At 42.6% G+C, this 25,299-nt stretch overlaps 1 protein-coding gene across 1 annotated transcript in view; it reads left to right on the top strand.

The window, feature by feature from the left end:
- Nucleotides 1–25,299, top strand: part of TGFBR3 (transforming growth factor beta receptor 3) — a 323,588-nt gene that overhangs the window by 178,820 nt on the left and 119,469 nt on the right. Inside the window, exon 4 of the mRNA XM_038744742.1 lies at nucleotides 12,746–12,883. Within this exon, the coding sequence (XP_038600670.1) occupies nucleotides 12,746–12,883 (138 nt within the window). The remainder of the gene's footprint in view (nucleotides 1–12,745; nucleotides 12,884–25,299) is intronic.

Raw genomic sequence — 25,299 nt, 5'->3', positions numbered from 1 at the left:
AGCACTCGGTAGAGTACAGTACAATAGTGTTGGTAGGTACAATTCCTGCCCTCAATGAGCTTACAGTCTAGAGACATTAAAAATAAATTTCAGATAGGTCTAGGGGCAAAGTACTTATTTACCTAAGTGCTGTGGATGGGATGAGTATCAGAGTGCAGAAGAATTATAGGCCCAGGTGTGTAATCTCAAACTAGAGTTTGTTGAATCAAAATGTTGTCCAGTTATCTCACTGTGCAACCCTCTTTCCCATCAACAGAGCCACCAGCAACTAATAATAATAATTGTGGTATTCATTAAGGGTTTACTATGTGCCAAGCACTGTACTAAGTGTTGAAGTAGATTCAAATCAGATGCAACTGGACTAGTCCTGAGGTACAAGTGGCTTCAAAGCCACATCTCCTCTGAGTCCTTCCCGTGATGAAGACCTCATTTCGTCTTTTACCACTCCTTTCTGCGTCAGTCACCCTGACTTGCTTCCTTTATTCATACCCACCCCACCCAGTCCCACAAGACTTTTGTACGTATCTGTAATTTATTTATTTATATTAATGTCTGTCTCACACTCTAGGCTGTAAACTCATTGTGGGCAGGAATGTGTCTGTTATATAGTTGTGTTATACCCTCCCAGGTGCTTAGTACAGTGCTCTGCACACAGTAAGTGCTCAATAAATGCAATTGATTGATTGACATGTCCGCATGGGACTCACAATGTAGGTAGGAGGAAGAGAACAGGTCTTGAGTCCCCATTTTGCAAGTGAAGGAACTGAGGCACAGAGAAGAGAAGCAGCATGGCCCAGTGGTAAGAGCACGTACTTGGGAGTCAGAGGACATGGGTTCTAATTCCGTCTCTGCCACTTTACTGTGTGACCTTGGGCAAGCCACTTAACTCCTCTGTGCCTCAGTTACCTCATCTGTAAAATAGGGATTAATAATAATAATAATAATGGCATTTGTTAAGTGCTTAGTATGTGCCAAGCACTGTTCTAAGTGCTGGGGGGGGGATACAAGATAATCAGGTTGCCCCACACAGGGCTCACAGTCTTCATCCCCATTTTACAAATGAGGTCACTGAGATGCAGAGAAGTTAAGTGACTTGCCCAAAGTCACACAGCTGACAAGCTGTAGAACTGGGATTAGAACCCATGACCTCTGACTCCCAAGCCCGGGCTCTTCCCACTGAGCCACACTGCTTCTCTTGACTGTGATTAAGACTGTGAGCCCACTTGGGACAAGCTGATTACCATGTATCTACCCCAGCGCTTAGAACGGTGCTCGGCACATAATAAGCATTTAACAAATACCATCATTATCATTATTATTAAGTGACTTGCCCAGGGTCACACAGCAGGGATTCATTCATTCAATCAATCAATCGTATTTATTGAGAGTTTACTGTGTGCAGAGCACTGTACTAAGCGCTTGGGAAGTACAAGTTGGCAACACATAGAGATGGTCCTTACCCAACAGCGGGCTCACAGTCTAGAAATAATAATGATGGCATTTGTTAAGGATTTACAATGTGCAAAGCACTGTTCTAAGCCCTGGGGAGGTTACAAGGTGATCAGGTTGTCCCATGGGGGGGCTCACAGTTTTAATCCCCATTTTCCAGATGAGGTAACTGAGGCCCAGAGAAGTGAAGTGACTTGCCCAAAGTCACACAGCTGACAGTTGGCGGAGCTGGGATTTGAACCCGTGACCTCTGACTCCAAAGCCCTTGCCCTTTCCACTGAGCCACGGATGTGGCAGAGTCGGAATAAGAAGCCAGGTTCCTCTGACTTTCAGGCCTGTGGTCCTTCTGTTAGGCTACGCTGCTTTCTCCAAGCAGTTACTGTCAATCAGGCAAACTCCTAGCCAATTAAGGGTATGATTAGATCCAAAGACAACTCTAGAAGCTGTAACAGTTCTTTCAGGCCATTAGGGTAATGAAGCAGTAACTTGCAAAGAAACACAGTACGTTAGAGTTCCAAACTGAAAAGCAGCTTGGACACTGGAAAGTTCCAGTTTAGTAGTTTTCATCTTGCAACTCAATGCCAGAGCTGTAGCCAAATAAAAGAGGTCAGATCATGGATGAATAAAGGGTATAATAACTTCGGTTATAGGTATGCCATTCGTGTCGTGGGATGAACTGATTACCGAATTACCCATTTCAAAATAGTTCTGGGTTTGGTTTTAGATAAGAGTGTAATCTGCTCTTGGAGATTTTGTTGTGTTTCAATACCCTGAGGACCTTTAGTAACTATTAAAGATGTAGGACTGGAGATTGCCCAAACATTTGTGAAACTGGACAAATGCTAATCTCTCATCAGTTTCTCCACTGCCTCAACTTTGTTTATTTAACAAATCCAAGGAGTTCTAAATAACAAGAAATCTTGCGAAATCCTTGTGACAGAATGAATTAGTTTTGCGTCCATAATCTGTGAATTCTGGGCATTCCAAGTCCCCTTTCTCTGGTCTTTCTCCGTGGAGGATTAATGGGATGGTGTGTTTTTCCCAGGGCAAATAAAAAAACAAAACATGGGATCAATATATTCATTCATTCATTCAATCATATTTATTGAGCGCTTACTGTGTGCAGAGCACTGTACTAAGCACTTGGGAAGTACAAGTTGGCAACATATACAGACGGTCCCAACCCAACAGTGGGCTCACAGTCTAGAAGGGGGTGACTGACAACAAGACAAAACATATGAACAAAATAAAATAGAATAAATATGTACAAGTAAAATAAATAGAGTAATAAAAATGTACAAACATATATACATATATACAGGTGGTGTGGGGAGGGGAAGGAGGTAAGGCGGAGAGGATGGGGGGGAGAGGAAGGAGGGGGCAATGGGTGGGTGACCTTGTTTCCTAGTGCTTCAGTTTTCTCATCTATAAAATGGAGATAAGGTCTCTGCTCTCCTTTCAATCAATCAATCAATCGTATTTATTGAGCGCTTACTGTGTGCAGAGCACTGTACTAAGCGCTTGGGAAGTACCTCACTGACTGAGATTCCCATCTTGTAACTGCCCCGTTGGCACACAGTAAAGTAATAAATGTTATTGTAATCCAGCACGATCTATTGTATGTGTGTGGGGGGGGGGGGGGGATTTTGGACGAGGGACAGCTGCTGCCCCAGCACAACTTTTCCTTAACGTGGGGCTCCACGTGTTCTAGGGAACAGGGTTCGACTGGGTGGGAGAGGCAAATGGTATCTGAAGGCTTCAGGCTTGTCCTCTGCCTCTTGGTATCAACCTACCATACCTGACCATCCTATTGCTTTGCTATTATTTTTCACAGCACAATAGTGCTAGGACATGAATTTTTTTTTATCCATGTATCATTTTTCACTGGGTACCTAAAGGGAACAGCTCAATTCAGAGGGGGTGATCACTGAATTGGGCCTTAAGGTGTGGCTGTGATTTATTGGGCTTTTAATTATAACAATAATGAAAGTGATTTTAAGCACTTACTATGTGTCAAGCACTGTTCTAATTACTGGGGCATGTATCATGTCAGACGGTCCTTGTCCAACACAGGGCTCCCAATCTGGAATAGGAAGCAGGCTCAGTGGAAAGAGCCTGGGTTTGGGAGTAAGAGGTTATGAGTTCTAATCCCGACTCTGCCATTTGTCAGCTGTGTGACTTTGGGCAAGTCACTTCCCTGTGCCTCAGTTCCCTCATCTGTAAAATGGGGGTTAAGACTGTGACCCCCCATGTGGGACAACCTGATTACTGTTCTGTAAAATTGGAGATAATATATAGTTTACCTCTTTCCTTCTTTTCATATCTGAAAGAGGACAGGTTTAGAAAAGAGGAAAGGTTAAGCATCTGTGGAATCTATAAACTTGAATAGAAAAGTATTTCCCTAGGTCATGCATTCTCCTGTGTTTGTGATACATGTTGGGTATTAGATGTGGCTTGAGATTGGAAGGTTACTACTGTATGTAACTGTAGTTCGTTCTCTATTTCAGGCCACCTGAACTTTTGGGGTCACCTGATGCCTATGTAACCCCACTAGAGAACAGCACTTATTTTTTTCTTTAAGGAGTAGTCCTTAGGAACATGTGCAGCTTGCAATTTAAGCAGAGTAGCTCTTTAGCCAGAAACCTCAGTTTCACCTCTTGCCTCAATTTTCTTTTTGTGTATAAATAATGCAGCTAGGCCCTTTCAAATCTGAATAAATTGTCAGCTACCAAATGCATGTTTGTGTTGTCTTCGCATAGCAATTATGAACTAGTCTTAGAATTGTTGGGCACTTGCAAACCATGTGCCTAAGCATGAAATTACCCCATTTTGTGTTCTCATCCCCCTTTAACTCTCCCTACCTGAGAGGGAGCCGGAACAGCTAGCAGAATGGTCATTGGCTTTCTGTTTCTGGGTGAGCTCTCCCTGAATCTCCTGGATTTAGGTTGAAGCTGAACTATTTTAGGAAGACTCCAAATCCCAGAATTTTTCAGGAGATCTGTCAGGACTGGCCCTTCACAGGAGCTCAGAGTGGTGTTTGATAATTTTAATTATTCAATTTCAACATCTTCATAACTATCACCATTACTAGCATTTGTTCAGCAGAACCATGACCAAAAGAACATTTTAAACTCCAGGGTAAATACAGACTTGGTTAGTAATAATCATAATTGTGGTATTTGTTAAACACTTACTGTGCCGGACACTGTTCTAAGCACTGGGGTGGGTACAAGCAAATCGGGTTGGACACAGTCCCTTTCCCCCATGAGGCTCACAGTCTTAATCCCCGTTTTACAGATGAGGTCGCCAAGACCCAGTAAAGTGAAGTGACTTGCCCAAGATCACATAGCAGACAAGTGGTAGAGCCAGGATTAGAACCCAGGTCCTTCTGATTCCCAGTTCCATGCGCTATCCACTAGGCCATGCCAGGTTCTCTTTGTCCGCATTACGAGCCTTTCACCTAGAGCTTAGTAAAATACTTTGTGTGTTGTACATATTTAATGTTTATAGTAAATAGTTGATGATATGGTTTTGATTGGTAGTAATAATTGTGGTATTTGTTAAGTACTTGCAGTGTTGCCGACTTGTACTTCCCAAGCGCTTAGTACAGTGCTCTGCACACAGTAAGCGCTCAATAAATACGATTGAATGAATGAATGAATATCAAGCACCAAGTACTGGGGAAGATTCAAGATAATCAAGTCAGACACAGTCCCAGTCCCAGGTGGACAGGGGGAACAGATATTGAATCTAAGTAGGAGGGGGAACAGATATCGAATCCCCATCTTACAGATGAAGTAACCGAGGCACAAAGAAGTCAAGTGGCTTGCCCAAGGTCACCCGACAGGCAAGTGGCAGAGCTGGGTTTTAAAACCCTGGTCCTCTTATTTCTAGGCCCATACTCTTTTCGCTAGGCTATGCCTCATCTAAGGGCACCCTCAGATCCACAGAAATGGTGATCAGAGCCCAGGAAGGGGGGGCAGAATTGTCCAGGTCTTCCCAGAGTCCTTGAATCCCAAAGTGACCTGGGACCTGTCCAGAACCTTGGGGAGAGACGACCAAACTGTGCAATCCCAGTGACCGGGTGGAATCAGACTTTTGTTCTCTGTGGGGTTCCTGAAAAACTGGCTGAACGTTTGGCTGGCTTTTCCAGGTCCAGGCTTTTCCAGTATTTGTAGTCTGCTTCTCCTTAGGGGAGCTGGATGAAAGAAGTTTATCTAAGTTGGGATAACACAAGAAACTTAGGAAAGTCTTCTTTAGCAAGTTTTTCTCCTCACTTGGATTGGGATAATTTCCCTTCTTAGTTTGGGCTTTTATTGGTTCCTCTCTATCTCACCGTGTCATGGGCCACACTTGATACAAAATGAACAGAATGATTGTGGGGAAAGGAGCTTGGGGAAGAATGGAGTCTTAGTGCGGTTTCTCTGAGAACTCTTTTGTCCCTTTCAAGTGATTTTTTTTACCATATTGGGTGTTTTTCTTGCTAATTCTCAGTCACAGTGTGAATTCCTCTTTGCCAAAGGCTTTGCCTGAACTGTTCGTGCCAGAGTTGAAGCCTCATCTTGGCCAGACACTGCCACATAACTGCAGGAGAGAGTAGATTCCAGGAAAACATGGACAGCTATAACACTTAGTAACCTCTCTTATATGAACTGTCTTATAATGTGTTGACCATCTGGAATACACTAGACTTTAAGCAAAATTGTCTGTCTCATACTCCCTTTTTCTCTTTTCTTTCTCTCCTCTCAATTCAAGCTAGGTTTTTTACTTCGCTAGCATTTGTATCATTGTCTTTTGGATAATTCCTAATAGTCGCTAGTATCACTAAACTCCTAGCTTTAACCCATATAAAGTAATCATATAGGGAAGGAGAATTCTGGGGAGAGGGAGTTGAGAAAACTATTTGAAAAATGCCAATATTAATGGAATCCTATATGTTCACCTTGGAGGCAGAATGAAATCAGAGTAGGGTTTGGAGGATTTATCTTCTGTTATTTTATTTTAAAAAGAATGTTTGACCTTGTTATTGGTTGTTACTTTAGTACTTTATGTTCTTCCTAAACATGAAAAGATTCCTTTTTTGAGGGAAAAGGAAAATCCCAAGTAATGATAAAAAGATGCCCTAGCTTCCCTCCTCCCTCGACCACAGACCTCTAATTCTTTTTTTCTGTGATCTTTTATCTTTTTTTGGGCAGGTGTCCAAGTCCTGATTTTCGAGGGCTCAGATTTAGCCCCTCCCAGTAATATTAACTGTGGTATTTGTTCAGTGCTTTCTATTGGCCGAGCACTCTACTGATCTCTGGGATAATTTTCCTACAAAAACGTTCAGGCCATGTTTCCACACTCCTCAAGAAAACTCCCATGGTTGCCCATCCCACTCCACATCAAACAGAAACTCCTCACCATTGGCTTCAAAGCGGTCAATCATCTTGCCCCTCCCACTTCACCTCGCTACTCTCCCACTACAACCCAGCCCACAACACACTTTGCTCCTCTAATGCAAAGCTTACAGTACCTTGATCTCATCTATTTTGCTGCCGACCCCTCGCCCACGTCCTGCCTTTGGTCTGGAATGCCCTCCTTCCTCCAATAATAATAATAATAATGTTGGTATTTGTTAAGCGCTTACTATGTGCAAAGCACTGATGGACAATTACTCTCCCCCACTTCAATGCTGAAGGCACAACTCCCTGAAGAGTCCTTCCCTAACTAAGCCCTCCTCTCCTCTTCTCCCACTTCCTTCTGCATAGCCCTGGCTTGCTCTCTTTATTCATCTCCCCTCCCAGCCCCACAGCACTTATGTACATATCTGTAATTTATTTATATTAATTCATATTAGTATCTGTCTCCCCCTCTGGACTATAAGCTCATTTTGGGCAGGGAATGTGTCCATTTATTGCTATTTTGTACTCCCCTAGGTGGTTAGTACAGTGCTCTGCATGCAGTATTATTATTGTTATTAAGTGCCTTCAAGTCATTTCCGATTTACAGTGACTCCGTGGATATACTTTCTCCAGAACGTCCTGTCCTCTGCCATAATCCTTAGCCTTTCTAATGGTTCTTCCGTTATCACTGTTATGGTTTTTATCCATCTAGTTGCTGGTCTGCCTCTTCCACGTTTTCCCTGGACTTTTCCAAGCATTAGTGTCTTCTCCAGAGAATTAGTCCTCCTGATTGTGTCCAATATATGCTAATCTAGGTCAAGTCATTGGGACTTCCAAAGACCATTTTGGTTTTAATTTGCTCCAAAATCACAGTAAGCACTCAATAAATACGATTGAATGGATGAATAGATCAAGCAATCAATCGTATTTATTGAGCGTTTACTGTGTGCAGAGCACTGTACTAAGTGCTTGGGAAGTACAAGTTGGCAACATATACAGACAGTCCCTACCCAACAGTGGGCTCACAGTCTAATAGATACAAGATAAGCAAGTTCCACATGGTACTCACAATCTTAGTATGTGGAATAACAGGTATTAATAATAATAATAATAATAATAATAATAATGGCATTTATTAAGTGCTTACTATGTGCAAAACACTGTTCTAAGCGCTGGGGAGGTTACAAGGTGATCAGGTTGTCCCACGGAGGGCTCACAGTCTTAATCCCCATTTGACAGATGAGGTAACTGAGGCACAGAGAAGTGAAGTGACTTGCCCAAAGTCACACAGCTGACAGTTGGCGGAGCCGGGATTTGAACCCATGACCTCTGACTCCCAAGCCCGTGCTCTTTCCATTGAGCCACGCTGCTTCTCCAATTGGGTATTGAATCCCAGTTTTGCAGATGAAGGAATTGAGGCGCATAGAAGTTAAGTGACCTGCCCAGGGTTACGTAACAGACATGTGGTGGAACCAGGATTAGAACCCAAGTCCTCTGACTCTTAGGACCAGGCTCTTTCCACTAGGCCATGCTGTTTCTCTTCCATAAGAATTTTCCTAGTGTGCACTCATTTCCTGAGCACTGTTTGGGTCTGACACTAGCATATGTGTGTGATTTGTGCCCATTCCTTCCTGTTCAAGTACTGCATGTCCTTGTGTACTTAGGTTATTGGCTGCATACTGGAGCCCAATTTGAAACTCTATCCCTGCCATCAGGCTTTCCTTTTTTATCTACTGATCCTTGGACTCACTTCCTCCACTGGTACCCAATCCTAATGGTTGGCACCTTTAAAGCTCTTGATGTTGCCAGCAGGTGTCCAGTGAAGTGTCCGAGAAGGTTTTTGGGCCACATGGCCATCTGCTGACCCCGAAATCCCGCATTTTAGTCCCCAGTGTCTTTGCCCAGTGTCGTTTCCTGCCTAGGCTTATAGATCATTGAATCGTAGACTTTTGAATTGCTGGTTTTCACAGTGGACCTCGGAAACCCAGGTGGCCCAGGATTAAATCTCAGTGCTTAGAACAGTGCTTCACACATAGTAAGTGCTTAACAAATGCCATCATTATTATCGTTATTAATCCAGAGAATCAAATATCTGGAAAATCACTTTGGCGCTGGACTCCAGTCCCAGTCCCTGGATCTCACCTCACCCCCCACAACCCTTCCTTTCTCCCTCCTTCTCCTCTTGACTGGCAGTAACCAAAAGGGATAAGATGTTTGCAGAAGCATTGAACAGTGCTTAGAACAGTGCCCAGCGCTTAGAACAGTGCTTTGCACATAGTAAGTGCATAATAAATGCCATTATTATTATTATTATTATTATTATTATTATCATCATTAAGCATTGGTTTCCTCAGCAGGTCAACCAAGAGTCATGAGGTTCAAGGGCGGCTCTAGTTAATAATAATAATAATAATGATGGCATTTATTAGCGCTTACTATGTGCAAAGCACTGTTCTAAGCACTGGGGAGGTTACAAAGTGATCCAGTTGTCCCACAGGGGGCTCACAGTCTTAATCTCCATTTTACAGATGAGGCATAGAGAAGTGAAGTGACTTGCCAAAAGTCACACAGCTGACAATTGGCGGAGCTGGGATTTGAACCCATGGCCTCTGGCTCCAAAGCCCTTTCTCTTTCCACTGAGTCACGCTGCAGTGCTCCATAAATACACTCAAATCAATCAATCAATCGTATTTATTGAGCACTTACTGTGTGCAGAGCACTGTACTAAGCGCTTGGGAAGTACAAGTTGGCAACATATTGAGACAGTCCCTACCCAACAGTGGGCTCACAGTCTAGAAGAGTGAGCTCTTCTAGAATGAGTATAATCCTCTCCCAAGCGCTCAGTACAGTGTTCTGCACCTGTTTCGTCTAGTAATAATAATAATAATAATAATAATAATAATAATAATGGCATTTGTTAAGTGCTTACTATCTGTCAAGCACTGTTTTAAGCACTGGGGTAGATACAAGCTATTCAGGTTGGCCCCAGTCCCTGTCTCACATGGGACCTACAGTCTTAATCCCCATTTTTACAGATGAAGAAACTGAGGCAGAGAGACATGAAGTGACTCGCCCAAGGTCACACAGCAGACAAGTGGCGGAGCCAGAATTAGACTCATAGGCCCATGCTTTATCCACTAGCTATGCAGCATCTGGGGCTGGTGGAGCCAGGAGTGGAATCCAAGTCATAACTGTCATAGGAGAAGCAGTCTGCCTAATGCCTAGAGCACGGGCCTGGGAATTAAAAGGACCTGGGTTCTAATTCTGTTTCCACTACTTGTCTGCTGTGTGACCTTGGGCAAGTAACTTCACTTCTCTGTGCCTTAGTTGATCATCTGTAAAATGGGGATTAAGATTATGAGTCCCATATGGGACAGGGACTAAGTCCAACCTGACTAGCTTCTATCTACCCAAGCACTTAGTAAAGTGCCTGGAACATAGTAAGTGTTTAACAAATACCATTCAAAAAATAATAAAATAACTGAGGTTCTGGCTGTGCCAAGGGCCAGATAATCAGGGTTCTATTGTATTATTTCCTCTTTCTAAGAAGAATCCAAGGCAATGTGGTCTCTTTTCTGTTCCTATTTATTTGTGGTTTTTTTCTTTGAAAACCCATTGACATTAAGAGGAGATGTAATGAGAACTTGGACTGTTCCTTTGGGATCCTCTGTTTTCAACCTCTTGGTCTTCACTGGGTGTGTAGATTCCACTTACTGTGGCCAAGTTGAGAGGATCATTCTCTGTAAATTCTGAAGTTTAGCATTCAATCAATTAATCATATTTATTGAGCACTTACTATGTGCAGAGCAATGTATTAAGCTCTTGGGCGAGTACAATATAGCAGAGTTGTTAGATGTTCTCTGCTGAAAACAAGCTTGCAGTGCAGAGAGGGAGACATACATAATAACAATGATAATGATAGTAATACATAAATGATTAAATAAACTAAGGGTATAAACATTAGTTCTGTGGGGCTGAGGGAGGGGTGAATAAACGTTGTTGAGTAGGGATTGTCTCTATCTGTTGCTGAATTGTACCTTCCAAGCACTTAGTACAGTGCTCTGCACACAGTAAGCACTCAGTAAATACGATTAAATGAACAAATGAATGAAGGGAGCAAATCCAAGTGCAAAGGTGACACAGAAGGGAGAGGGAGAAGAGGAAATGAGGGATTAGGAAAGGCCTCTTGGAGGTGAAAGGCCTTCAGTAAGGATTTGAAGGTGGAGAGAGTGATTGTCTATTTGAAAGGAAGCGGGAAAGTGTTCCAGGCCAGAGTGAGAGGATGGAGGGAAGATTGGAGATGGAGTTACAGTGAGTAATTTGGTACTAGAGGAGCAAAATATGAGATCTGGGTTGTGGTTAAGAGAGCAGTGAGGTAAGATAGGAGGGAGCAAGTTGATTGAGTGCTTTCAAGCAGACGGAAAGGAGTTTCTGTTTGATGGGGAGGTGGATGGGCAACTACCGGAGGTTCCCGAATGGTGGGGAAACATGGATTGAACGTTTTTGTAGAAAAATGATTTGTGCGGCAGAGTGAAGTTTGGGCTGGAGTGGAGAGAGACAGGAGGGAGGCAGGTAAGCAAGGATGCTGATACGGTAATCAAGGTGGGATCGGATTTTAGCAATGTTGTGAAAGTTAAGCCGACAAGATTTAGTGACGGATCGAAAATGTGGTTTGAATGAGAACGATGATAACACCAATGTTTATGGTCTTATGAGGCGGGAAGGATGGTGGTTCTGTCTAAAGTCATGGGAAAGTCAGGGGGTTTGAGTTGGAAGGTAAGTTCTGTTTCGGACATACTAAATTTAAGGCATTTGAGGGACATCCAAGTAGAGACATCCTGAAAGTAAGAGGAAATGCAAGACTGCAGAGGAGGAGAGAGAGTGGAGGTGTAGATTTGGGAAGAATCGTCCTCATAGAGATGGGAGTGAATGAGTTCTCCAAGGGAGTGGGTGTAGATGGAGAATAGAAGGGGACCCAGAACTGACCCTTGAGGGACTTCCACAATTAGATGGTGGAAGGTAGAGGAGAGCCTGTGAAAGAGACTAAGAATGAGTGGCCAGAGAGATACGAGGAGAACCATCTGTACATATTTATTCTATTTATTTTATTTTGTTAATATGGTTTGTTGTCTGTCTCCCCCTTCTAGACTGTGAGCCCACTGTTGGGTAGGGACCGTCTCTATATATTGCTAACTTGTACTTCCCAAGCGCTTAGTACAGTGCTCTGCACACAGTAAGCACTCAGTAAATACAATTGAATGAATGAACCAGAAGAGGACAGGGTCAGTGAAGCCAAGGGTGGATAATACTTCTAGGAGAAGGGGGTGGTTGACAGTGTCAAAGGCACCTGAGAGGTCTTGTAGAATTAGGATAGAGTAGAGGCCATTGGATTTGGTGTGAAGGAGATCATTTGTGACCTTGGAGAGGGCCGATTCTGTGGAGCGAAGGGGGCGGAAGCGAGTTTGGAGGGGGTCAAGGAGAGAATTGGAGGAAAGGAACTGGAGACAGCCGGTGTAGACAACTCACTCCAGAAGTTTGGAGAGGAATGGTAGGAGGCAGGTGGAACTATAACTGGAGGAGGTCTCGGAGTCAAGGGAAGGTTTTCTTAGGAGAGGGGAGACATGAGCAGCCTATTGTGTTCTCAAATTTTCACCTTAGTCGCATGACCCCGGAATGAGGTAGTGCAAGGAAAGGATGGCTCATGGTCTGCATCTTGTCAGGCTCTGATTTGTTCCTTTGTTTCCACTCTGCTTTGTTGCCAGCCGGGTAACCCACTGGGTCAGGTTAGTACGTCTGATTCATAAGAGCTGAACTAATACAAGACATGACTCTTTGAACTGTGTTTTGGGTGAATTGTTTTCTGCAATGAAATATCACTGTTCTAATGTCTTTTCCCCTGGGCTACTTTTCAGGTCACACTGCATCTGAATCCTATTTCATCAGTGCACATTCACCACAAGCCAATAATATTCCTGCTCAACTCCCCTAAGCCCCTGACCTGGAAGCTAAAGACAGAGAGATTGGCGGCTGGAGTCACCAGACATTTCTTTGTAAGTATTCAAAGGCCTCCAGATCTGTTCTCTGTCTCAACTGACCCTTTCACAACACAGAGTGTTAACGAGACACTTGATTGGAAAGGTATTAGGCTTCTTTTGGCAAAAAAATAACACCACCTCCAAAAAAAATCAAAAATCAAAAATGTAGTTCAGATTGCAAAAGAAAGAACTTGGGAAGAATCTATGAGATCTAGGAACACAGTTAAAGCAAACACCCAAAGCAATCTATGACATTTACTGAGCTCTTACTGTGTGCAGAGCACTGTGCTAAGCGCTTGGGAGAATGCAGATTATTTTACAGTATTATTACAGAGTTATACTGTCAAATGCTTCGGCTGTGAATGAGAAACTAGATCTATTTAGTGAAAACTCTTGAAGTACTGCAGTTGGAGATTCTGGGTGGCCTGTGATCAAATTTCAGTTCGCAGCTCACTTAGTGACGGCACGAACTATAGGAAATATTGTAAATCGCCATTAGATGCATGGTCTGTGCCAAAATAAATATGATTGACCTTGTCTCTTCTTTGTATATAACACGAACTGATAGGAGGATGTGTTGTAAGTGATAAAGGGACACAGCAAGCTCCAAAATGAAGTCATTCGTATTTTCTCCAAAGCTGGAACATGGCTTACGTGGAAAGATCCAAATATTACTAGTATTTGTAAATCATGTCCTTTCGGTTTGCCAGGACATTCAAGTTTGCTATTTGCAGTGAAGTGGATGAGTTGTTTGGATCGAATATTTAAAGAGTGATATCATGTCTGATGATGAGTAGAATCGTTGCATTGCAGGGGTAAAGCCTATTTTCTGTCAAGCTCTCAGAGCTGCGTGCTAATGTCGTTAACTGCTGAATGCTAACACGATGTGTTAGATTTTAAATTTCTGTACCTATGAAGTGAAAACCATAAAGCCCAAAGCCCATTTAAAGGGTTGGCCTTAACCTATACTTATTGGCTTTTTGTAGCCCCAGAGGAGTTCATTTACTTCGAGAAAAATCTATACAAAGAATTCCTTTCCATTTAATTTTGTCATTTCCTTCCGTTTTTGTGTAAGTGGTACTTTTCCCTTTCTGAAAGCCATCCCTACAATTTTGAATTAATTATAACTAAAACTGTTACTCTTTTTTGATGGTTGATGATCTTTCCAATCTTGACTCCTGAAAACAAGAGGCCAACATTTGTGACTCCTTAGGGAAGAGACTTTGGGAAGATCGTGGTAGCAAGAGGCAGAATCGAAAATAGGATGGAGCTCTGCACATTACAAATGCATTGGCATTTGTAATGCATCAGAGAAGCAGTATGGCTCAGTGGAAAGAGCACAGGCTTTGGAGTCAGAGGTCATGGGTTCAAATGCCGGCACCACCAATTGTCAGCTGTGTGACTTTGGGCAAGGCACTTCACTTCTCTGTGCCCCAGTTACCTCATCTGTAAAATGGGGATGAAGACTGTGAGCCCCCTGTGGGGCAACCTGATCACCTTGTAACCTCCCCATGCTTAGAACAGTGCTTTGCACATAGTAAGCGCTTAATAAATGCCACAGAGATGTGAAGTGACTTGCCCAAAGTCACACAGCTGACAAGTGACGGAGCCAGGATTAGAACCCATGACCTCTGACTCCTAAGCCCATGCTCTTTCCACTGAGCCACAATGCTTCATGCTGCTTGTATCTACCCCAGCGCTTAGTGCCATGCCTGGTACACCTTAAGCACTTAACAAATACCATATATCAAACCACCTGGATCAAAAAGCACATTAAAAAAAGATAAAGGAAATGAAGAGTTTTACCCTCTGCTGAATTTATTCTTGAGTAGTGGAAATATAAAGAGTACTGAAGATGGTCACATTTTCCAGGTCTTAGAAGGACTTCAGTCTGTCAGTGGCATTTATGGAATGCTGACTTGTTTCTATTTTTCTGTTATTTAATCATTGTGAATTAAAATCTTGCTGCTCTGATCATTTTAGACAAGCCTATGACAGAGATGGCATTTGCTTCTTATTCTCTGGACCAATTTCTTGTTCACAAAATGGGAATAGAGAGTATCTTGTGCCAGGCGAAATGCAAGGAGCTGTATTTCAACACCCTTAGAATAAATACCTACAAACCAAACAGCTTTGTTTAAGTTACTGCACCTGATGCCGAGTTTTTAAACTGACCCACTGAGAGTTTGTGGGAAGGATGGAAGAATGGTTTGGCTTCTGCACCAGTTGATTAAAATCTAACCTCCCCGGTCTTCTGGGTGGTTTCTTTCACCGTATGAACAAAAGCCTATCGAACTGTCACAAGTTTACTATTTTGTGGGTGACACACAGAAATCCTCCATCTGAAACTCTGCCCAATATTTCAACAATCTTCCGTCTACTTCCTTAGGTGACTAACCCAGTCATAGAATGAACCTCGTATGTCAAAAAGAAGCTAAACCCCTTCTTCTCCCCATAACCCATTGTTCCTCTACCCACGTTTCTGAACAGTAATGAAAATAACAAGAGCTGAAGTCATGCCCTAGGAAACTTATGTATCTGTTCCTTGAAAAAGTGGGTGTTTTCTGAAACACCATACTGTGGGTTTCATTTTCCCATGTTGGGCAGGGAATGTGTCTGTTTATTGTTGTATTCTCCCAAGCGCTTAGTACAGTGCTGTGCATGCAGTAAGCGCTCAATAAATGCAATTGAATGAACGTAATTTTTTAAAATGACATTTGTTAAGCACTCGCTGTGTGCCAGGCACTGTTCTAAGTGCTGGGGTAGATCATCATCATCATCAGTCGTATTTATTGAGTGCTTACTATGTGCAGAGCACTGTACTAAGCGCTTGGGAAGTACAAATTGGCAACATATAGAGACAGTCCCTACCCAATCAGTTTGGACACTATCTGTGTCCCAAACGGGACACACAGTCATAATCCCCATTTTACAGATGAGGGAAATGAGGCACAGGGAAGTAAAGTGACATGCCTGAAGTCACCCAGCAGACAGGAGGCAGAGGCAGGATTAGAACCCAGGACCTTCTGATTCCCAGGCCCGTACTCTGTCCGCGAGGCCACGCTGCTTCTGAAGCTGAGGAAATTCTGAAGATGAGACACTTCAGAAGAGAATGCTTGGTTCTCTCTGAGGTGGAGGTCTGGGGACTCAGGTGCTTAGTACAGTGCCCTGCACACAGTAAGCACTCAATAAATATGATTGAATGAATGAATAACTCCTGACCTATCCCATGGGTTTGCATTAGAGCTGCAAGGCCATGGCAGGTAACATCAGTCACGTTTCCAGTTTAGTATTAAAGCCTTTTTTCTGGTCAGTGGGAGGGCCCTACTAGTTGGGGATGGGTGATCAATCAATCAATCAATCGTATTTATTGAGCGCTTACTATGTGCAGAGCACTGTACTAAGCGCTTGGGAAGTACAAATTGGCAACACAAGTGAGGAAGGGGAGAGGAGGAAAGCAAAGATAAAGTTGGAGCCCCTCCCTCCTCCTTGCTGACTTAAGCAGAACTCTGTTTGTACAGATTTACTACTCTATTTATTTTACTTATACATATTTACTATTCTATTTATTTTATTCTGTTTCTATGTTTTGTTTTGTTGTCTGTCTCCCCCGTCTAGACTGTGAGCCCGCTGTTGGGTAGGGACCGTCTCTATCTGCTGCCAACTTGAACTTCCCAAGCGCTTAGTACAGTGCTCTGCACACAGTAAGCGCTCAGTAAATACGATTGAATGAATGAATGAATGACGAGCCTGCTCGGGCACAGCCCAATTGCTGTGCAGGCGTGTAAGGAGAGAGTCTGTGCTTAAGGTCGGGGAAGGGGAACGCTTTTGTGCAGAAAGGTGAAATCCCCTACTCCATCAACAACTTTTTGACTTGGTTTCTCAAAGCTTTTTTTTAATGGCATTTGTTAAGTGCTTCCTATGTGCCAGAAACTGTTCTCAGCGCTGGAGTAGATAGAAGCAGCGTGGCCCAGTGGATAGGGCTTTAATTCTATTTGTTCTAACGATTTTGACACCTGTCTACATATTTTGCTTTGTTGTCTGTCTCCCCCTTCTAGACTGTGAGCCCGCTGTTGGGTAGGGACCGTCTCTATATGTTGCCGACTTGTGCTTCCCAAGCGCTTAGTACAGTGCTCTGCACGCAGTAAGTGCTCAATAAATATGCATGAATGAATAGGGCACAGACCTGGGATTCAGAAGGAATTGGGTTCTAATCTTAGCTCTATCACTTGTCTGCTGTGTGACCTTGGGCAAGTCATTCACTGCTCTGTTCCTCAGTTACGTCATTTGTAAAATTTGTAAATTGTAAAATGGGGAATTGAGACCTGAATTGCTGTGTCCATCCCACTGCTTTGTAAAGTGCCTGGCACATAGCAAGTGCTTAACAAATACCACAGTTATTATTATTATTACAAGCCAATCAAGTTGGACACAGTCCATGTCCAACATGGGGCTCATCGTCTTAACCCCCATTTTACAGATGACGTAACTGAGGCACAGAGAAGGTTAAGTGACTTGACCAAGGTCACACCACCAGTTCTTCAGAAAAGTCTGGAGCATCTTTTTCTCTTAAATCTCTTGTGTTTTTTTATTTTTAATTATAACCATATTATGTGTTACTAAAAAAGAATACTACATACTTAACATAAAAAACTAGCTATTTACTCAACTTGGAAAAATACCAAATCAGCACAGTACAGATAATGGAAGAAAACTAAGCTCTATGCTATTGCCTTAAGATTAATAAAAACACTGAATTAATGCTAGGATGAACTCTGTTAATTAAAAACTATTTGTGCATTTCTAAGAGTGGGGGAGAGGAAAAGGCTGATGAGGGTTAAAACTGAACTCTATTTGCTGCCTAAATTTGATTGACTCCCTTTTCTTTAAAAAAAAAAAAAAGGCTCAGCTATTTTGGCCCTCAGCCACCAAGTCACAGGCACTACAAGAGTTTGGATGATTGACAAGACTCCCTGAAAAACAAGTGCTATTTGTTTTCCTGTGCCTGGTATTTAACGGGAAATCAGAAGGTTGACTTTCCAATCAGTTGCTAAACCTCCCCAGATGTACCCTCTGCTAGTGTAAGCACGAAGCAGGATAGGAAAGGCAGAACTAGTACTAAAAACATGTCTAAATAAGTGGCCTTTTTCGAGGATCCAAGTAAAATGAAGCTGAGTTTGTGTCCAAAATAAGGCTAAAAATAACTTGAAAGGGTATTTGCCATTTTCATAGTTTGGGGGAGTTAGCTTTGTGAGTTCCCTGTTGATGCTCACTTGCCTGGAAATCCAATTTCCATTTAGCACATATTTCCCTCTGTCTTTTCCAACAACAGAAATTAACATGCCACTTTTAATTAAAAAGAACAACACCAGCGTACGTGTAGTATCTGTGACTGGACTGAGGCTATATTGTCATTTACGATGGGAGAGTCCACTCTTCTTTGTAGGGTAGTGCTGTGTGGCCAACATATATGGCCTGATCCTAGAATTTTTTTTATTGAACCTGTTATATACTTAGGGCAGTCTCATTAACTGGAGAAATTTGGCAACAAAGAAGCACCACACACTGTGTCCACTTTAAAAACAGCATGCTTTTGGACAGTGTTTATTACTGTTCTCGTTGTGGGCAGGGAACTTGTCTACTAACTCTGTTGCATTGTACTCTCCCAAGCACTTAAATACAGGGCTCTGCACACAGTAAGTGCTCAGTAAGTAGCATTAATGATCATTATTTGCAGAAAGGAATGTAGCGTTAACAATACGGAGAGCATTCTGGCTCGAACTGCAGTAGTTTTATGAGGGTGTTAGATGTTGAAAAAAGGCAACGGAAGAGTGTTTTGGATCTGAAGAATGTTTGATTTGGGAATGCTTATTACCAGAGAGACTCTTCTGCTTGGCACTTCTCATTTTAAACTACTTGGCCCTTCCCTGTCTTTTCGTGATGTCTCTGACTTTGAAGATACAGTCAGAAACCAGCCACCTTTTTGGTCCATACCAGGATGTCTCCTGCCATTAATGGATCATCTGGGCAGATTTATTATTATTATTATTATTAATCATAATAATAATTTAATAATTGTGGTATTTAAGTGCTTTCTAAGCGCTGAGGTAGATATAAGCAAATATGGTTGGACACAGTCCCTGTCTCACAGTTTTTGTCCTTATTTTACAGATGAGGTCACTGAGGCTTTTACACTGTGAGCCCACTGTTGGGTAGGGACTGTCTCTATATGTTGCCAACTTGTACTTCCCAAGCGCTTAGTACAGTGCTCTGCACACAGTAAGTGCTCAATAAATACAATTGATTGATTGAGGCACAGAGAAGTTAAGTGGATTGCCCAAGGTCACCCAGCAGACAGGTGGCCGAGCAGAATTAGAACTCAGGGCCTTCTGACTCCCAGGACCATGCTCTATCCACTAGGCCATGTTACTTAATGATCACATCTTGTTTTGTTCAGTGTCCCAGATGGGATGACTCAAGCTCATAATTCATGCCGAGCGATGTGTTGGGGCATTGAAAAACCGGCACCTCTCCCATTGCTGAGTAGTTATTCTTGGCAGCAACGTTTATAACTTCAGAGGGGAGTGGGAAGAGATTTGAAGAGTGGAAGCTCTACCCCTCCCACCACTGTGTATCCTTGCAGGAATCACGAGGGGCAGTTGGGAAGCACTGCAGTGAACAGTGAGAGCACAGGCCTGGTAGAAAGACCTTGTCTACTGTGTGACCTTGGATAACTCACTTCACTTCTCTGCACCTTAGTTCTCTCATCTGTGAAATGGACATTAAGACTGTGAGCCCTTTGTGGGACATGGACTGTGTCCATCCTGATTAGCGTGTATGTACCCCAGTGCTTAGTACAGTGCCTGACACATAGTAAGCGTATAACAAATGCCATAATAAAATCAATAATGTGTGTTATACCCTGGAATATTTGGGAATTCATTCATTTCAGATTCCCAAATATTTCGGATGGCTGAAGCGGCCTGGATGAAGGCATCAGAAATCCGACCCCAGCATCCTCTCTGTCATCATCAGCTCGATACTAGGCAGGGTGAGGTGTGAGATTCATTTTTATTCACCCCCCCGTGAGTCCAGAGTTACAGACAAGAGAGGCGATGACCAAATTCCTAAACCTGCTGCGGTGGGATCAGAAACTGCCGATAGTAATTACTTTAGTTTAAAGTTGTCGGGAAAGAAGTTAGTAACTGAAAATGGGGTTGGCAGGATAGATAACGGCGCCATCAAAAAAGGGAAAAGAGCCCCATGTGCCCAGGTAGAAGAAGCTATTGCCAGGCTCTTACTGCTTTGGAAACCGGTGTACTTGTGTGGATCCACTAGGTGAAACTGAATTACACAGTTCGCACCACGAAGCAGATTAGTCTCAAGATAACCTAAGTTGTGCCCAGATTAGTCACTAGCATTCTGATTTCACTAGCATGGCTAGTGAAAAGGGCATCGGGCCCAGGAGGCAGAGGACCTAGGGTCTAATCCCTGCTCGGCCAATTGCTTGTTGTGTGAACTTGGACAAGTCACTTAACTTCTCTGTCCCTCAGTTTCCTCAGCTGTAAAATAGGAATTCAATGCCTGTTCTCTGGAGCAGACACTAATGCTAGGAAAAGTCCGGGGAAAATGAGGAAGAGGCAGACCAGCAGTTAGATGGATAGAGAGCATAACAACAATAACGGAAGGATCAGTAGAAAGGTTCCGATTATGGCAGAGGACAGGACATACTGGGGAAAGTGTATCCAGGAAGTCGCTCTGAGTCGGAAATGACTGTTGGCACTTAATAATAATAATAACCTTTCCCCTATTTTGACTTAGAGTCCCATGTGGGACAGGGATTATGTCCGACTTAATTAACTTGTACCTACCTCGGAATTTAGAACAGTATTTGTCACATGGTAAGTGCTCAATAACCACGATTGACAGACTGATTGACATGGTAAGTGCTTACCAAAAAAAGAAAAAAAAGTGAAATGTTGGTGTCAGGTATTAAAAGAGCCCCCACCCCCCCCCGATCCAAGATTCTTGTTTACCCATTGGGAGCGTGGGACTCGGGAAGAATTTAAACTCCTCATTTAGATTACCCTTTTGCCCTACTGTAAAATTTCCTGTTCTGGCAAGTCGAAGCAGGTTGGAGCTTCTGGAGGCAGGTCAAAGGTTTGAGTGGGAGCACACTCTCTTGGTAACATTTCCAGAAGGTGATCAGTGCAATCACTGAACTTTCTTCATTAGGATCCGCCTACACTGACAGGGATGTCCTCAGGTGAAACATCCTGTAAGAAAGCATGGCAGCACGGCTTTCATCATCATCATCATCATCAATCGTATTTATTGAGTGCTTACTGTGTGCAGAGCACTGTACTAAGCACTTGGGAAGTACAAATTGGCAACATATAGAGACAGTCCCTACCCAACACCAAACATACTAACAAAATAAAATAAATAGAATAGATATGTACAAGTAAAATAAATAGAGTAATAAATATGTACAAACATATATACATATATACATATACATATATACTTTCATATATACATATATACTTTCAATATATACTTTCAATAATAATAACGATGATTGTGGTGTTTTTGAAGCACTTACTGTGTGCCAAGAACTGTGCTAAGCACTTGAGTAATAATGATAATAATAATGGTGGTATTTGTTAAATGATTACTATGTTCCAGGCACTGTACCAATAGCTGGGGTGGATACAAGCAAATTGAGTTGGACACAGTCCCTGCCCCTTGTGGGGCTCACAGTCTCAATTCCCGTTTCACAGATGAGGTAACTGAGGCACGGGGAAGTTAAGTGACTTGTTAAGGTCACACAGCAGACAAGTGGCAGAGCCGGGATTAGAACCCATGACCCTCTAACTCTCAGGCCCGTGCTCTGTCCACTATGGCATGCTGCTTCTACGTGGATAGACACAATGCAATCAGATGGATCACAGTCTCTGTTCATTCATTCATTCAATCGTATTTATTGAGCGCTTACTGTGTGCAGAACACTGTACTTTAAGCGCTTGGAAGGTACAATTTAGCAACAGATAGAGACAATCCCTATCAATCAATCAATCAATCATATTTATTGAGCGCTTACGGTGTGCAGAGCACTGGACTAAGCGCTTGGGAGCTACAAGTTGGCGACATATAGAGACGGTCCCTGCCCAACAGTGGGCTCACAGTCTAGAAGGGGAGACAGACAACAAAACAAAACAAGTATAATAGCATCAAAATAAATAAACACGGACTCACAGTCTAAGGGACTACAGGTATTTAATCCCCATTTTACAGATGAGGACACTGAGGCATAGAGAACTTAAGTGACTTTCCTAGGGTCACATAGCAGGCAAGTGATGGAGCCAGGACTGGATCCCCATCCTGCCCATTCATTCATTCATTGTCGTATTTATGGAGTGTTTATTGGGTGCCAAACACTGTACTAAGCACTTTGGAGAGTACAATATAACAACAAAATATGAGTCTCTGCAATCATCAGTGAGACTGAATCAATTATTTCACTGAGCCATTTTGATTAAAATCAGCATTCCTGCTGTGTGTCAATGAGTTCCTCCTAGACTTTATTCCCCACTAATTCAGCAATCTGTGATGCCTGCACATGCAGAGATTTATGTGGATCTATCAAACATCAGCTCCACTTTGGTAACCAATAAAACAGGATGAATGAGTTTTATGCAGCCTTGTGGTTTACAGTCCTGCACACTTTATTGCTAAATGTCCTCTTTTCTTTTAAAACACATGTTTTCACTACACAAATGTGGAGAGAATGCTGTTAGGAAATTAGGGAATGTTCTTGACGTGAACACGTAGCTGGATAAAATGCATTGTGTTGTGGGAAGAAACAGTCAACTTAATGCATGCAGTCTTGGTTTAAGGTACTAAAACTTGAACGTTTCTTAACGTAGTGTTCATAAGGAGAATTTAGGGGGCCTGAGTGTATTGAGAATTAGGATTATTTTTAGATGAAATTTGAATAGGCAGAGGAAGCATCCATTTGTGTGCCAAATGTGTAATTTTCTTCAATTTGCAATTCCGAGTTAATCATTAGTTTTTTTTTTCATTTTCATTGGACTATCCTAGAACTGTGCTCTTTCTAAGGAACTGAGAGAATATGTCAACAGAAGCTTTCAGCTCACTGTGTAATTTTTATAATTTAAGCAGTTTGAAAAGGAAGGAAAAAAACAATACATCAGTATTAGTGTCAAAATCTCCAGTCTTTGCCTGCTTTCCTCTGGAACAAAAACTCTGATTTTGACAGCACCCTCAAGAGTGTTTTGGGGGTGTAAATAGTATAAGAAATTGGCCTTTCATCTTGGGGTTACTGCTTCTCATAACATTGGGCCTAAATTGATGCTTCCTAAAGGATTTTGCTAATTGAGGCCAGTTCCACAGGTTTGTGTTAAATTTGCGTTGTGTTTGTGTTTGTGTTGGACTCCCGGAAGAAACTGAGGGAAGGACTGAGCCCTGAAATAAATATAATTAGTTTTTCGTCGCTCCTTTAGGGTTGAGTTGAGGCCGGCTGAGACTACAGGGTTGAGAGTCAGGAGACTGAGGTCTAGTCCCAGCTCTGCAACTTGCTTGCGCTGTGACCTTGGGCGGGTCACTTAATTTTTGTGCCTCAGTAGCCTCATCTGTAAAATAGGGATAAACTACTTGTCCTCCCTCCCTCATAGACTGTGAGCCCTGTGAAGGACAGAGTCTATATATGATCTGATGATCTTGTCTTTCCCCCAACGTTTTGCATAATGCTTAATATCAGTCAATCGAGCAGTCGATGGTATTTATTAAGTACTTTGTGCAGAGCACTGTGCTAAGTGCTTGGGAAAGTACAATACAACAGAATTAGCAGAAAAGTTTCCTGCCCATAATGAGCTTACAGTCTAGAGATAATACATACTATTATACTCCTTGTTGTTATTATTTGGGAAGCTTGCCTCATCACTGCCCATCCTCCTGAATAATAATAATAATAATAATGATGGTATTTGTTAGGTACTTACTATGTGCAAAGCACTGTCCTGAAGTAGCATGGCCTAGTGGCAAGAGCACGGGCTTGGGAGGTGGATGTTGTGGGTTCTAATTCCGGCTTCACCGTTTGTCTGCTGTGTGACCTTGGGCAAGTCACTTCACTTCTCTGTGCCCAAGTTACCTCTTCTGTAAAATGGGGATTTGAGACCGTGAGCCTGATGTGGGACAACCAGATTACCTTGTATAATGATAATAATAATAATAATAATAGTAATGGCATTTGTTAAGCACTTACTATATGCAAAACACTGTTCTAAGCGCTGGGGAGGATACAAGGTGATCAGGTTGTCCCACTTGGGGCTCACAGTCTTCCTCCCCATTTTCCAGATGAGGTAACTGAGGCACAGAGCAGTTAAGTGACTTGCCCAAAGTCACACAGCTGACAATTGGCGGAGCTGGGATTTGAACCCACGACCTCTGACTCCAAAGCCCGGGCTTGTTCCACTGAGCCACACTGCTAACCCAGCACTTAGATCAGTGCTTGGCACATAGTAAGCATTTAACAAACACCATAAATATTATTATAGAGGACTTGCTTTTCCAGACCTGTCACCTGAGCCCCTTTTAGGAAAGCCTTTATTACAGGCCTGACCACCTTGTAATAAATAAATAAATAATAATGTAATCATTTTTCTCCTAATGAAAAACTGTGTTGCAGTTCAACAAAACCCCTCCATCTGGATGCCATCTAATTAAACTTTGTAGCTTTGGAATGCCAGTAGAACACCACGAGGCTAATATATGAGTGGTTATCCCCCTCTAGACTGTGAGCTCATTGTGGGCAGGGAATTTGTTTATTGTTGCATTGTATTCTCCCAAGCGCTTAGTACAGTGCTCTGCACACAGTAAGTGCTCAATGAATACGATTGACTGGCTGATTAGATTCTAAGTGCTGAGGCAGAGATAATACCACTAATAATGATGCTTCTATTGAAATGCCATTAAAAATATTAGGTGTACATTTAACTGTTCATTACTATAGCTCCAATTCAATACCAGTTATAATAACGATGACATTTATTAAGTGCTTACTATGTACAAAGCACTGTTCTAAGCGCTGGGGAGGTTACAAATTGATCAGGTTGTCCCACAGGGGGCTGACAGTCTTAATCCCCATTTTACAGATGAGGTAACTGAGGCCCAGAGAAGTGAAGTGGCTTGCCCAAAGTCACACAGCTGACAATTGGCAGAGCTGGGATATAAACCCATGACCTCTGACTCTAAATCCCGGGCTCTTTCCACTGAGCCACGCTGCTTCCCAGAGATCCGATCTACCAACTCTGTTGTACTGTTGAGAAGCAGTGTGGCCCAATGGAGAGAGCACAGGGTTGGGAGTCAGAGGTCATGAGTTCTAATCCCAACTCTACCACCTCTCTGTG

This window comes from Tachyglossus aculeatus, chromosome 4 (assembly GCF_015852505.1).
Source record: "Tachyglossus aculeatus isolate mTacAcu1 chromosome 4, mTacAcu1.pri, whole genome shotgun sequence".
NCBI classification, from domain to species: Eukaryota; Metazoa; Chordata; class Mammalia; order Monotremata; family Tachyglossidae; genus Tachyglossus; species Tachyglossus aculeatus.
Note: the sequence above shows the minus strand (reverse complement) of the source record. Positions and strands in the feature narration are given on the sequence as shown.